Source organism: Adiantum capillus-veneris, chromosome 12 (assembly GCF_014529385.1).
Source record: "Adiantum capillus-veneris isolate H3 chromosome 12, ASM1452938v2, whole genome shotgun sequence".
NCBI lineage: Eukaryota > Viridiplantae > Streptophyta > Polypodiopsida > Polypodiales > Pteridaceae > Adiantum > Adiantum capillus-veneris.
The window spans coordinates 79,713,600-79,729,325 of record NC_140942.1 but is presented as its reverse complement, the minus strand read 5'-3'; the positions used below and the strand labels follow the sequence as shown (position 1 = coordinate 79,729,325).

The following is a 15,726-nucleotide window of genomic DNA, read 5'->3' as shown; positions in this document are numbered from 1 at the left end:
AAGACACATGCTTATTTGGTTGCGCATGTGTTTCAAAGTGATCCAACCAAGAGGACTATGTATGTCAAATGTGCACATAATGCATTTCTTGACATATTTCTCATTGGACCAAATCAGACACATGCTAATGTTAAGGCTTATTTGAATGCCTCTTCTGAAAAATAGACTAAGAGCTTTTGCATCATTAGTCGGGCATCATTTTTAGACAAGTTTATAAGGGGATTGCCTTGTGTCCAACATCGAGATATTGTTGCATAGATTTGGCCTCGGTAATTGTAAGCCTATTGCTACTCATACGGAGACTGGTTGGAGGCCTAGTCTTCATGACAATGGAGACTACGTTCATGTCATTTTTTATTCGAAGATTGTTGGTTGTCTAGCACAATGCAATCTCGCAAGTGTAAGTGGATCCTTTGCTACTTGAGTGGCACTACATCTTGGATTATTCTATCCGAGGATGGAAATCATTGCCCCCATATTTAAATGCTTTTTTCATACTTCAACTAGGGCAATTTCTATGATGGATAAGTGGTTTTTTGTTTCATGCTCAATAGCTCATGCATAGCTTCATTGAGCAAGAAGCAATCTACATTGGCCACTTCTAGTTGTATGGCCAAGTGTAGGGACGCTTTCATGCCTAGCATTGATGTGTTTCATGCAAATGCCTTGATGCTAACTTGGATATTGGACATCATGATGTGTGGCCACTATCTTCACGCATAGTTAGTGCTTTGGCAGAAACCAAGTGGTCCATGCACACGAAGGTCCATTATTGATACATATCAAGGAGACTCTACAAGAGAGGTCAGCTTAGCTTCTGAGCTAAATCCAACAACCCCGTTGATCTCTACCTTTTGAGAAGTTCAAAGCTTCAAAAATACTCCTCTTTGTACGTTAATCACAAAGGGTATGACACGTCCCTATACATGAGTGTCTGCTCATGTTCATTGTATCATTCCAAGGGGGATTTCTTATCATATTATGGTAGACGATGTGTCAACACACGAAGGACCACTAGGCCACTTTTTTCCATCTTTTTCCCTCGACTTGTATAGAGGCCATCATTCTAAGAGAAGCCTTATCTTTAGATTAGCACAATACTACTTCCTATATTGTGTGCTCTTGTGCTTCTCTTTCATTTTCTCCACCTTTGCATACATTTTTGTTATCCATATTTCCCAACAATGCCTTACTAAGGATGAGGGTCACCATTTAAAGGATGCAAACGAAGAGAAAGAGGCTATGCAAGAAAATGAAATCAGTGAGTACATTTTTTTATGCTTGGAGTCCAGATCCAATACAACCTCCTTAAGATTGCTAGTCAAGAAAAGAGATCAAGCAAGCTCCATGAAAAAAAAACCAAGAGGGGATTACTGAAATTTGAGTACTTACTACGATGAATTGTAGCCATTGCAACAATGTAGGCATGGGGCTTGATTTCCAATAAGTTTGCAAAGGCAAGAGGGGGGCAATCCCAAAATAGATATGAAGTAACAATGGAGTGCTATGCAATAAAATTTCTTGTTGCCATGCATAGTAACCTCCATCATTTTTGGCTTTCTAAAAGAAACCCTTAGTGTTGTGTTGGGTTAGGGAAACTCCTTTCATTTCACATAGTGACATGATGGAGACTTACCTTCCATTTCACATCCTGACATGTCTTTACTTTTGTTGAATTCTATTGTTTTAGAATACTAAAGTGAAGCTTCACCTTGCATAAATTTTAGTAAATTTTACACATGTTTTTTTTGCATTCTAATGTTTTAGAATGCTAAAGTGAAGCTTCACTTTGCATAATTCTAATAAATTCTATACACGTATTAATTAGTTCTTTTTATTTCACCTTTCATTTCACAACTTCACATGGCTTTACATTTCTTGCATTTTATAGCTTGATTCTAATCAGTGTTAACGTTCAAGAAAGTCTCTTTTATTAAGCGACTAATGATCAAGTTTCTTCCTCACAAAGAAAAAAATCAGAACTACTAGCAGAAATTTTGAGATTTGCAAAAAATTTGGACGATTTTCACATATTTCATCGGTTTTTCTTCCATTTACCATGGTTTGAGGTAGGTTAGTCTCGATTTTCAATCGGCTCAAGACTAAGCTGAGGCAATCCTTTCCCAAACACTGGTACGAGTTTAATTCAACCTAACAATTTCATCACTTTCTTATTGTTTTTGAAAGCCATCGTGACCCTTTTACTTGTTTATCGCCTAGAAGTGCAATGACCAAGGCAAGGTACCAAAACATTAACTACAGACAATTACTTGTGTGAAGACCTGCTCTGTTAGAAGTTTTAGGCTTTAGGCTGAGGCTTTGTTTTCTGCATTCCACATGAACTGAAGAAAATGAAGCTACTAGGTGACAGAGTCATATTGACCGTCGAATTACCACCAATTGCATCCGAAGTGCATGCTTGCACACCTTCCATTTTTTTTTATGGAAGAAGAGAAGTTTTACCGCCGTAGGAACAATTCATAGAGACCTCAAATATCTATCCGACGAGCCCATTAGCATGTGATAATGAGCATACCTTGAAAATCGTGAGAAAATCTATGATAAATGATTTAGAAATCAAGCGGGCCTTTTGTACTCGGAGCTGAGGTGTATGCTTTACAGGGAAGTCAAGAAAGTTTTTCATTCCCCAAGCTTGGAATGTAACGCATTTACCAGCCTCATGACATGGTCGAGCGCACGTTACGAGCTCCCACAAAAGTTCATATAATCCCATTGTCACAGCTATTCGACCCTGAGAAACACATAAAAGGTAAACGAAAGAGTTTAAACTTTTGGCATAATTAGTCTATCATTAGAAACCATTGAAAGAGAAACTGTTGAAAACGATATGCAAGAGAATCATAGACCTACTTATTTTTCCGTTTTGTCCACTTAATTACAGTTCGATACCAAGTCCAGATGTAACAAAGCCCAACAAGCCTTAAAATTCCTAAGAGAAAAATCTCAGCAAATGCAAGAACTGCCGACGGTTGAGGAGACATGCCCGCGGTTGCAATCGACAACATCCAACCATCGAAATTACAAGAGATTGTAAACTTCCCTCCTTTAACTCCATCTATTGCCTTCCTTGCAACATCTATGGCCTCCATTGCAGTCGAAGATCCCGATATTAACTTTGTAATCTCAGGTTTAGTTTCATTTTCTGCCATTGTTAGACAAAGATGGACTTTAGAAACCAACCATTCCAGTATCTGAAAGTGACCATCCAATCAAGGTGTGTGCACACCATTAAAATAAGAAACATTAAGCTTCAATTGATAAAAACAATTAGAATGTGAACATGCAGCATTGCACAAAAATTGTTCACAAAAGCCTTACCTTTTTCGAGCATTGGTGTAAGCGTGTCTGGTGGATAAATTACAGACACGCGAATGTTATAGGGAAGTATCTCTTGTTGCAAGGCCTCAGCCATTCCTTTCAGCCCAAATTTGCTTGCTGAGTACGCTGCAAAACCATACACTCCAGCCTGCACGAGGTAGCATATGCATTTTAAGACCCATATGTGTGGGCGTGTGTGTGTGTGTGTGTGTGTGTGTGTGTGTGTGTTTTGGGGGGGGGGGCTCGCATATCTCTGTGTGCGAGCCCATGCGCTCGCAGCTGCGCACTGCCTGGGCTTGCAAACCTCCTCCAAAGTTCTCCCTGCTGCTTCTGCTGTTGCCCTCGCCAGTGTTGTCGCTCTCGTCAGCAGTGTTGAGCAATCAACAAGCACTGGCAGTTCTGCGTGCACGTGCACGTGCGCGTGAGAGTGTGTATGTGTGTGTGTGTGTGTGTGTGTGTGTGTGTGGCACCAAACTTAGCCAGAGCATCTTTGGCGGACAGACACTTACCATTTGACCTCAACACGTCATATCACTTGCTTACACAGGAGCATCTACATGGACTTGGGGAGAGGATCTTGGATCTCTTCTTGGACACGTTCATTGCTTGGATCTACATACTGGAGCTCAACTTCTGTTCTTTGGACTCTCTTGGAGAGTTTACCCGCGAGATGCGGGAGACTGGCATCCCAGATGCGGGAGACCGGCATCCCACGACTACATCCGGAGTCACCCAGAGCTTGGCTTGGATGTAGTGCAGTTGCTGATCTACACTCCTGATCATTTGGATTGCTACCTTTAGAGTTGCTTACACTCACCCTCGGTAACCTTACAGCAGACTTATCCCCCGACCTCGGCAGTAAGCCGCTCCCAGCTCATTCACATTGAGAGCCACACCGAGATGCGGTTTGGTGGCATTGTTGGCGCGGATTTTGTTTGGTTTGACATCAAAGGATTGGAGGCTGAGATACAGGCAAGACGACAGAGACAGATTGGTCTGGCCTTTCCTCTTCTCAGAGGATCTTCACAGTGCAAACTGCTCAGTCTGGCTTCCCTACTTCTACGGAATGATTACAGTGCAGACAGCTTGGTCTGACCACATCTCTTCCCCCGGTGGTGGTCCGTGAGGTCTCCTAATGACTGCTGCAGCTTACGGTAGCTTCTACAGTGCAGACTCTTATGGCTTTCCTTGTTTCGGAGGACGTTTACGGCACAGATTGCTACATCTGGCATTCTTGGGAGATTTTCACAGCTTAGCCACCTGGCCACACCGGGTTACAAGTTCATGCATTGATAGGCTTTCGGTCGTGCTCATGAAGGTTCTTGGGCTTTCCCATTTTCTCCAGCCAGTTTGACTACACACACCACAGATCCTATTGGGCAGGACACTTACACGTGTATTGGCACTTCTTTCACGACAAGGAGTTGTTTTCACACTCACTTCGGGATCTTCACGCAGTATCTTCACCCTGTATCGACACAGTACAGCAGTTTGCTACACTGCTCGTGATGGCACTTTACCGTGGAGATTTCTTGGCGGTTGGGACACCCCACACTCGCAGGGTTCGCCGGAGTATTGTCCTTCAGTGGACATTGTTGCAGACATCTTCATCATTTGCCTCACATCTTCGACTTCACGCAGTTTGTTCAACATCAAGTGTTGAGAGGGGGTGTTAGATTTACACCATGTATGCATCAAGGAGTACCTTGGGTAGAAATGAAATATAAGTGAAATCTGAGCCAAAAGACATCATACGCGTATGATGTCTTAGAGACCAGATCTGGGTCAAATCAGACATTTGAGTATACCCTAGTGTCCTAGAGCATAAAAGAAGTCCCTAGCCAAAATTTCATTGCATTTGGAACTCATTTGAGCTAAAAAGGGCCAAAAGATAAAAATTGGGCAAGGTTCATGCTTGTATTGATCATAACTTGCACAAAAAGTGTTCAAATTGAATTCTGGAAGTTGTTGAGAGTTGCTTGAGTGATAAATTGTCTTTCGGATAAAAGTCACTTCATTCTGGCACAAAAGACTTCATACGCGTATGATGTCACAAGCCCCAAATTAGAGATCAAAACTCACATCTGAGCTTATGAAAGTGTTTGTCATTACAAAATAGGCCTAGAGAACAAGTTTCATTCAATTTGGGTCACTTTTGGAAGGCATCCACATCTCTCCTCAAAGTAGGCCAATAAAAGAATGTCTATACCGCTTTAATTGTCGCATCAATACCACGATGCTCTGCATACGATGTGACATAACTTTCTACCATGACCTTATGTCGCAATGGCCTAGAGACACAAAGTCTGCCATGCATCATCATAAAACCGTCTCTGAGGAGGTAGTGCTCATGGCGTTGCCCATCTTGCAACTGTTCAAAAATCCTTGCAAAATCTTCATCAGTAGCATATTGTTCCTTCATGTCATCAAGCTCGTAATGATAAGGAATTGACACAGTTGAAACTTCTGGCTTCCTTGATAACGCATCAGGCACCACATTCTTCTTGCCTTCCCCATGCATAATCTGGAAGTGGAACATAGAAAGAATGTTCGCCCATCGCATATGCTTTTCGGATAACTTTGACTGTGTCAGGAAGTATCGCAAGGTCTGATGATATGTATGGACAACAAAATCAGCACCTAAGCAGTAATGTTTCCAGCTAGAGAGCCCATGAATCACGGCCAATAACTCTTTCTCATAGATTTGCATAGTCTTTCTCGCCCTTGCAAGATTCTGCTCTCATAAGCTACTACTCGGACCATCTTGCATTAGCACTACTCCAATGCTATTGCCACATTCGTCACACAAGACCACAAATGACTTCCTGAGATCTGGTAAAACATTCACGGGATCTGAAGTCAACTTTTCCTGTAAGAGACTGAAAGCTGAAATCTCTCTTTGGGTCCATCTAAAAGTGACCTCTTTCTTTTGCAAAGCGTGAAGAGGTGAAGCTATCTCTGCAAAATTCCTGATAAACCTTCTATAGTATGAGCACAATCCCAAGAAGCTTCGGACATCATGCACAGTCTTTAAGTCTGGCCATGTTTTAATAGCTTCAACCTTCATGGGATCCATTTGGACACCATCCTTTGACACTATGTGGTCAAGAAAGTGGATCTCTTTCAAGAAGAATTCACTTTTCTTAGGATTGACAAATAACCTGTGACTGCATGACTCTTCGAGCACAATGGTCAAGTGATGCCTATGCTCCTCCTCATTCTTCGAGTAGACTATCATGTCGTCAATGAATGTGCCAACAAACTTCTTATGCGAGCGGAAAATCCTGTCCATCATTCTATTGAACGTGGGAGGAGCATTTGTAAGACCAAATGACATCACTACAAACTCATAAAGACCGAATGTCGCTCTAAACGCAGTCTTGTGCACATCCTTTGGCCTTATATGAATCTGATGGTACCCACTCTTAAGGTCTATCCTGCTGAATTGCAGCACCCTCTAAACGGTCAAGAATATCATCAATCCTTGGGATAGGAAACCTGTTCTTGATGGTATTCTTGTTCAACGCACAGTAATCAATACACATGAGCCACGAGCCATCCTTCTTTTTCACTAAAAGCACTGGGGAGTAGAAAGGTGAAGAACTAGGCTGAATCAGCCCCTTCTCTAAAAGCTCCTCTACCTGGCCATAATCTCTTTCTGTTGTGCCGCACTAACCCTGTAGGGAGGTCTGTTTGGTGGGCTACACCCTGGCACCAAATCTATCGCATGGTCCTCACGCCTCTCCGGTGGCAAGCGTGACGGTAATGAATCAAAAAAACAGTCATTAAACTCTCGCAAAAATGCTAACCTTTCATTATCTAACACAGATAAATTTGACTGACAATTATCTGAAACATCACGTGCAAAAATCAAGTACGCAGAAAGATGATTTTTAATTACAGAAGTGATAGCCGAAGCAGATACAATTAGAACAGACTTCCCTTTGAGCTTTACATCCAAAACATGAGTTTTGCCCCTATGCTGAAGGGTGATCGTTTTGCCGTAGACATCCAGCACACCATGTACTCTGAACATCCACGGGATTCCGAGTAGCGCATCACACCCTTCCAATGGCATGATATAGAACTCTTCAATGTCCACATACGACTGAATATGCAGAGCAATTTTCCAATAATGGGAGTAACACACTCTGAGTGGCCAAGACATACCAACCCTGCCTCTGCCACGTACCCCATCTCTTCAGCTCTAATGCACAGCTTCAAAGCTAACTCTAGTGAGATAAGTTTGCTTTGGCACCTGGATCAAAAAAGATAAGTGTCGTCTGGTCTCTAACTTTACCCCATGCTCTGCATAACTCGTTGGCATCCGCGCTTGGCCTGTCTCACACAATCCGAGCTGAAAATGACTTGTTCTGGCCCGATTTCGGTAGCATCATGCTTCAAAGACAGTATCCCCACGCAATAGATGACTTTCCCAACGCATACAGACATTTTACAAAACCTAGCGAGAACCTGTACAGCAGTTCCCTCGCATCCCCGAACCTCTTGGGGGTATTAAGGACCGTTTAGGGCCGAAACCCTAAACCTGCAAAAATACACAATGGGCTGTATTTCCCTGTTTTGGGCTTTATTTCGCGAGCAGGTCGCATCCGTAGCAAGTCCTCGAGCTCCCGCACCTGTAGGGCTACTTGCCCTTTGAATCGGACGAGATTTCTCGCGTGAAATCTCTCCGAATTCACCTCTACTTGCGGGGGATTAGCAACTAGCTAATCCAGTACCTGTGCAAGAGGCTCTTGCCTCGGCAATCGCGCTAATGAAAAACCACAAGATCCAGCACCAAAAGGAAAACAATCGAAGTGTGCAAGAACGGCTAAGAAAATCACAAAGCCGGAACCTTTTGCAACTCAGATTTGGGTTCCAAAGAAGTGGATTCAAGCACAAAGAGATCGGGAGTTTATTTGCATTCAGAAACCATTAAAGTGTCAACTCCCAAGTCTGAATCTCGTCCTCAACCAAACGTATAAGGGCTCAAGCAAAGACCGCTGAAGACTCACACAAAGACAAGGTGGATCTCAAAGAAGTCTCTTCAAACACAAACGAAGCAGGGACAAGTCTGGGTTCCCAAACGAGCAGCATCAACGAAACAGCCAGTAATCACAAAGAAGTGGGTCCCAAAGGTCACTGCACCGTCGCTTGAATTCTTTCAATCCCCCCTACGGTTACAGTACAGTTAGACGAGAGTAAGTCGCTCACTTCAAGCCAAAACCCACTGCTGAGGAACAATGCCAAATACGACAACCAACAAAAAGCCTAGAATGGATTCCAAAGAAGCATCAAACAGATAAGCCAGCCTTCAAAAAATTTCTACAACCTTCAATCAAGCAAACGACACAAGAGCTTCAAAGATCGTCACATTGCTTAGAATAGGAAGCCTCGCCAGCAAATGCCAATCACAGCATAGATTTTTTCCATGCATTGATTGTGTATGCATAATAGGGCTACATTACAAGGCTTCATAGGCACAATTTTTGATTGCCCAAGCACAGCACATACCCTTGACAATAACCTCTCGTTTAGGAAGACTCCAAATAGGAGGGGGAAGGCATTCTAAATGTGGACCTAATATTATAAATATTAGAGGGCAATGTTTTGTGAGCTACATTTGCGTTTGATTGTGATGATTCTTTGACAAAATTAGAGTAGATGCCCTCATAATAGCATTACAAGAAGAGTACGGGGACAAAAGCCATATATGAGTCCCTAGGGACATGTGTACAGTGTACATAGCATTTAAAATTCTATTCGGATGATTTTGCTTTTTGTTGAGTTGATTTTTGGTTTTATTTAGTTGTTTTTTGAAATTTTCTTGAAAAACACAAGGGAAAAAATCCATAATCCAAATGAAGAAAAGACTGAAGAGATGCTTGATCACTGCAAAGAGTCTTAAGAAGGTACAAGAAAATGACGAAACTTCACAAGGAATGTCCCAAAAGCCATATGCACAAGGCTAGAATGTCAAAGGTAAGAAAAGAATGCCAAAAATTACTGAGAATGTCATAAAACTCCGGGATGGCCTACAAGGACAAAGAAAGTTGGTGATGCGACTAAACGAAAGCACCCATCAAGTGTAAAGTTGCCTATCGGACACTTCATGCGACTAAAAGACCGTATACAAGAAGTAGATCTTTATACTGCAAATCTTCTATGTTGCATGTGACTTAATGAAGCCTAACAAAAAAGGAACTAACAGTAGTGACAAGAACAAAAGAGGCAGAAATGATAGTTCAGTCATCTATCGTGATAGATGTCTGCAGGAGCAACGAGGGATCAAGCCAAATTCTGGTCATCATCATTGGTTCTATATGTGTTTGGTAGCCAGAAGGTACCAGAGATGCCCATCAGTCATTTTCGAGACTGAAATCCAAAAAGTTAGCTTGGAAAGCCAAATACAAGTCGAAATCAAGCCAAACTTTGTCAGGAGGCTATGCATAGAGAGCACAAACTAAGGGTTATTTTATTTTATTCTTTTAAAATAAAAAATAAAACTCCTAGCTAGCCAAAGATGTTTTTTTTTTTTCACATCTAAAGCCATGATAGCCATTTACATACCTTGTACATCATGTATATGAGCTTTGGGGACAAATGGACAATGACAGCTCATAGATGGTCATCTATCGCGAATGATGTCGGATAAGGATCTTTTGAAGCAACTTACTAACTTGGGAAATTAACTGGGGTTTGTCAGGCTTTAATCAAGTCATGTATCACAGTATAATGATTTACACCACACAAAAGCTGACAGTGGTAAATGCCACTTTAATCACCTTGATGCAGGAACAAAGGAGTCACCAACGAAGAAGAGCAAACACAAATGGTAGACAAACCAACCTTCGCAGGGTTACATATCTTGTCCTTGATGAGGCAAATCGAATGCTGGACATGGGTTTTGAACCTCAAATAAGAAAAAATTATCTCCCAGATTCGGCCTGCATACAGACTTTGTATTGGAGTGCAATTTGGCCTAAAGAAGTTGAAGGTTTAGCCAGACAATTTCTATAGATCCTTACAAAGTTATCAATTGACAACAGCAAATGTTGCAGCTTGGGGCTTGGATGCGAAGGACATAAAGTTCGTCATCACTTATGATTTTCATGGATCATAGTTCTTGTTGTAGTTTGAAAAAAGTAAAAGCAGTGGAGCATAAGAAAGCAAGAACGACAGCAAAGACCGCAACGACATTGACAACCAGGTCATGTCAGGGACGACATGAATTCGAAGGGGGGGAGTGTTGACCCATGGGTCAACAGCACGACATAACTCAACAAAGCCTTATTTTTTGAGAGTTATGAAATGCGACTGATTATGGTAAAAATATTATTTGTAATGAGTAGCTAGTCTAGTTGCAGAAGCAAGGGTGCAATGGCACTTCCAGATTGTAAATACAAAGCCATTTGACCCATTGAGCTCTATTTTAGGTTTAGCCTATGGTAGCCTTAGTATATAAGGTACCTAGATCATTTTGTAAAGAGAACTTTTATCATAATCAAGCTTTAAGATGTCGTCGACTGTGTGAGAGAGAAAGAGAGAAAACCTGAGCTTCATCCTGGCGCTACTCCCCACTCGTTCATCACATTGGAGAATCCATTGCATCATCGCGATCGGCTCGGCAAGAGCTACACAACGACGCCAAGCATTCCTCGCAAAACGTCACGCATCTACGAGCTATTTGTAGCCGTAAGTGTATCAAACGATGTCTGGTTTCTGCGTGCAAGTAATCATTCAAGACATGGCGACATAAGCTACGCATAGGTACTCATAGATTTCAGTTTCGGCCACTTTCAGAATTCGGCTGTGTCATCATACGTGTTTTCCGCAAATGGCTCAGAGTGAGGGTTTTGAGTGTAGAGGCTTTGGGACAGGTGTATCCTAGTGAGGGGATGGTGTTCCTTAAGTATTGTACGATTCTGGTATGGTTTGGTGAGTTTCCTTTCGTTTGTGTGTATGTGAGTTGGGTGGTGTAGTTGAGAGCATTGAGATTCTCGATTGTGGTTCAGTTAGCCTTCCAGAGTGTTGTATGTGTGGGATGGTCTCAGCCTGACAAGCTAAAGAGATTGCCTCCTCTCGCCTATCGTGTCATATGTGTCCTCGATTGACGTTATGTTGATCTAGGTAGTGTTGCATGCACTTTATAGGTGGTGTGATTCGCTCCCGCAAGAGCGATGTTATGGGAGTGTGTCAATGCTCGAACCCGGTCTTTCATAATCCTCAACAGTAACCATCAATTATTAGCCACATACAATTGATGAAAGATGTGAAGTTGATTTGGGATCCGCTTTCTTCACTTCAGTGTAACAGGGAACGGCCGGAACACAGCCCAAACATTCCGGACGAGTCCCATTCCCAAAACGGAGACGGGAATGGAACGCCGTTCCGGAACCATTGTTCCGGAACGGAAAGAACATGAGGCAGAACAGCGAAACGTAGGGCGGAACGAGCAAAAGTAGGCATTTGGCGCAAAAAAGTAGGCTTTTGGGGGCTGATTTGGGATTGTTTGGGGAACATATTCGGTGCAGTTTGAGGGCAGGTTTGAAAGCAGATTTGGGGACAGTTTCTGGGTTGTTTAGGAGTTTATTTGGGACTAAACTGAATGGAGGTAGTTCAAGCCTTACTTTAGGCGACCGTTCCGGCCCCCCTCCTCCTCCTAGTTCCCGTCCCGTTCCAGACCCTCTCGTTTCCGTTCCCCGTTCCTGTTCCGGGTAACTATGCTTCACTTTTCATCGAGCTTCTCTAATAAAGCGAATGGCCCTCAAGGTGCAGTTGAGGACCTTGGATGCGAAGCACTCTACCATGCGGGATCACATCAACAAGATGCACGAGCTTCAACAAGAGATACTTCATATGGGAAAGCTTATCAGTTCAACGGACATGGCTATCCAACTCTTGGCCCAATTGCCTCCTCGGTACACTAACTTCTATTCTTCCTTGATTACGAGTGGCCGGCTGAATACTATCTCTTGCACGAGATTGTTTCAATGGTATTGGACCAAGAGAAGAGGTTCAATACGGGGAAGAAGTCAGGCTCCGAAGCCTTGACCGGTTCTTCCAGCAACAACAAGAAGCAGAAGGGTAAGAAGCAAAGCAGCAACACCAAAGACAAGAAGAGTGATGCCGAGCGGGAAGCCTTGAAGGCGGAACGGCATTGCAATAGTTACGGTGAGAAGTGACATTATGTCACAAACTGTTGACGTGTCAAGCCACTGAAGAACGGAGCCGATTTGCAAATCCCGGCCAAGGGGCCTAAAACCTAAGAGAAGAAACAACAGCAAAAGTTCTCACCAACTTACAGATCCTCGCCAAGTGGAACCAATTATTAAAGAGCCACCAACTTATGGGACCCCGTCCGATGGGGCCAAAGTGACTAAAGACATTAGAATAAAGCACCCAAAAGACTTGCGTGGAGAACCGATGACGTGGCAGTAGCTTTACGGACAACCCGCAATTCGCACTGGACTGCTGACGTGGCAGACAATACGCTAATTGTGCTCACATGGCACCTGTATGGATTTTCATAATTTACGCTGGCTGATTTTTAGTGCCAGCTTTTGGGCCAAATGCTTTTAGAGTTTGATACTTTTCATGTAACTGCATTTCATAGGCCAAGGGCCTTTGAATATGAGCCAAGGGCTCATTCTCTGGCATGCTCCCGCGTGAAGGTGCAGAGGATGGAGTACCAGCATTGTACTGAGTTCAAGCAATATAAAGAAATACCAAAAGGGGCGCTAGCGTTTGGGGCCAGTGCTCTCTTTGGGTGGAACTCTGCCAGTCCATGTCTTGTGAGTCGTGCATCTCTTTCAATTCAATTGTTATTTGAAGTGCTTAAAGTTGTTCAGTCTGTTCTTTTCCGTTGGCACGTGGTGCCCGTCCCTGTGACGGTGGTATCAGAGCTTCAAGCGTGTGCTTTTCTGAAAGCATACCGGTCCAACCAAAGAGCAAACAGAGCACAGTGGCGCTTCCAAGTTTCACCGAAAATATTATCAAAGAATCTTCGTGTCCCGACCCGGGCTTACTAGCCACTGCCACCCTTACTCCATCGCGCATCAGGCGCGCTCCCGTCTTCATCGCTCTATCTTACAGGGCATAAGCCATAAGGAATCCAAGATCACTTGCACGAGAAGAACCAAAAAGAAATTTTCAAGCTACCATTTTTCTCAGAGGCAGTGCCATGAAGTGGTGGAAGTCTATAGCTACCAAGCTTCACACTCCAAGGACTTGGCAAGCTTTCAAGAAAAAAATTTGCCCTACCTTCAAACATCTTCCTTCAGAGTGCAGCTTCTGGCAGAGTGGGATATCTTGCAATGCTTGCCATAGAAACCCTAGTAGATTACAACTTGCAGTCTTTGGACATCTTTCAACAGGTGTCTCTTCCCAATCCGATAACCTTGGAAGACCAGTGTGATTGTTATGTGTAAGGTGCAACGGAATGAATGTTTGCGCTTTGCTCAAGATGAGTGCTCCGAACTATGCTCAAGGTTCCTTTTGTTCTTATGGAAGGTAGAGCCTTCCGTTCTTAATGAGAGAATGCTATGATCACAAACAAAGTGAATGGACACTATGCGTGAAAGTGTATGAGACTGAGAGATAGAGAGAGAAGAGAGATACGACACCAGAGACGTTGTAAAACCCTCCTCCGAAGGCCCCACTCTCGTCGACGAGAGTGGTCTACTTATGATTGCACGGTGGTACAATGCGGATGCAATGGACTAATGCAACTTCGGACTATGCCGATGACGACGACGGTGATGACGAAGTCGACCTAAGGGCTGAAATCTGCAATCTTTCTACTGCTGTCCAAAAACGCTATGGGCTGAAATTTGCTAATCTTCTATCTGTTGAATTCTGACTCTATGTCGATGACGATGTCGATGGCTGATCTGATGTGCACAAATCGCCAAGGCTGATCTGATGCAAAAACGCTAGGTCTTCTGTGGAGAAAACGCCAGAGTAGTCGCGGGGGTTGGTCTTGCTGAGAAGTTGCCTGTTGAGCAAGGTGCTCCTGCTGCCTCTTCTGCCATTTAGTGCTAACTTGGGTTTGCTTATATACAAACTTAGCAAAATTGCCCTACCTACTTTTGTTGGAAAGTCACTTGAATTAATAAGTGAAAAATGTCAAAAATAGGAAAAATAGGCTAAATGCACTGGAAAAATCCCCTAACTGCTTCTAATGGATTCTGATGGGAATACTGATGATCATGCTGTGTGTAACCAGAGGATATGCATTTATGCTAAGTGTCTGGGCATGCACGGTCTACGAATAGACTCACAAAAGTGCTAGATCACTTATAATCTAGACTTGATTAGACTGACTAAACCATGATCATGTTGTAGCTTGTCCACAGACACATAGGGTTAGATGTGTCACGTGACATCCCCTTCTTTTCAAAGTGAGGTACTGGTACCGAATTGTATGGCGTCGAGGGAGATCGCCAATAGCATCCGGAATCCTGGAAGGGACTCTTTGCCGGCCCACTCTGATGTGTGGGTCGTGCGGTACTTGAACTTCATAAAGGTCTGCAACGCTTGCTTCTTTGGGACATAGGATTAGATGTGTCACGTGACATCCCCTCCTTTTCAAAGTGAGGTACTGGTACCGAACTATATGGCGTCGAGGGAGATCGCCAATAGCATCCGGAATCCTGGAAGGGACTCTTTGCCGGCCCACTCTGATGTGTGGGTCATACGGTACTTGAACTTCATAAAGGTCTGCAACGCTTGCTTCTTTGGGCCGCGCCGAAAGCGACAAAGTCTTCTGTGGCTCCTTTGATGCTTCAACTTCGTCAAGTGTCATGCTTCTTTCTTCTTCAAGAATCTCCATGGCTGAAAATTCCTGAAACCATTTCCAACCCATAACCATGAACATACCTACTCCATGTAAAGTGAGTGGAAAAAATATTTTCTTCCTCAAAGACTGTGCATGCAATGTAGATGAACCAATAGACGGAGTGACAACCCGTTCATCAAACACATGCAAACAATGAGATCGAATCTTTCTCTTATGATCTAGAGCAATCAATTGTGGCAATTCACAACGGAAATGCCCATGCTTGGTGCTCATACTTTCATGTGCTCTTGCTACAACTGTCACGCCAAGGAAGAGACATGGAATGTGACTTCCGTGAATGCATACTTTTCAACTTTTCATGAAAAATCCGCATACATTCGTGCTCATTCATGAGTGAAACGTGCTCAACGTACAATATGTCATGCCTAATAAAAGGGATCACATAAAGACGCTGACTAAAATACAGGAAACGATCACGAATGAAACACTCGAACAATGCGTGCGTATTAATCATGCGAACACATAATACTTCCTGTGAGGGTTCTTTGGACCTAGGCTCGAGAGCCAAGATCGGTCCTTCGTGACTG

At 43.2% G+C, this 15,726-nt stretch overlaps 1 protein-coding gene across 1 annotated transcript; it reads right to left on the bottom strand.

Annotated features, from left to right (window-relative positions):
- Positions 1-2,307: 2,307 nt before the first annotated feature.
- On the bottom strand, positions 2,308-3,809 carry LOC147446011 (3-dehydrosphinganine reductase TSC10A-like). The gene is made up of 3 exons (XM_086526147.1): positions 3,340-3,809; positions 2,872-3,163; positions 2,308-2,752 (listed from the first exon to the last, which is right to left on the bottom strand). The coding sequence occupies exons 1-3, from the start codon at positions 3,431-3,433 to the stop codon at positions 2,743-2,745; spliced, it is 396 nt and encodes a 131-aa protein (XP_086382273.1). The 5' UTR covers positions 3,434-3,809; the 3' UTR covers positions 2,308-2,742.
- Between the last annotated feature and the right edge of the window lie 11,917 nt (positions 3,810-15,726).

Excerpts from the sequence above, each read along its gene's own strand:
- LOC147446011 (XM_086526147.1), bottom strand. The coding sequence starts at position 3,433 with ATGGCTGAGGCCTTGCAACAAGAGATACTTCCCTATAACATTCGCGTG. Across the intron at positions 3,164-3,339 it reads TACACCAATGCTCGAAAAAG|AAAATGAAACTAAACCTGAG; the intron begins GTAAGGCTTTTG and ends TAACAATGGCAG.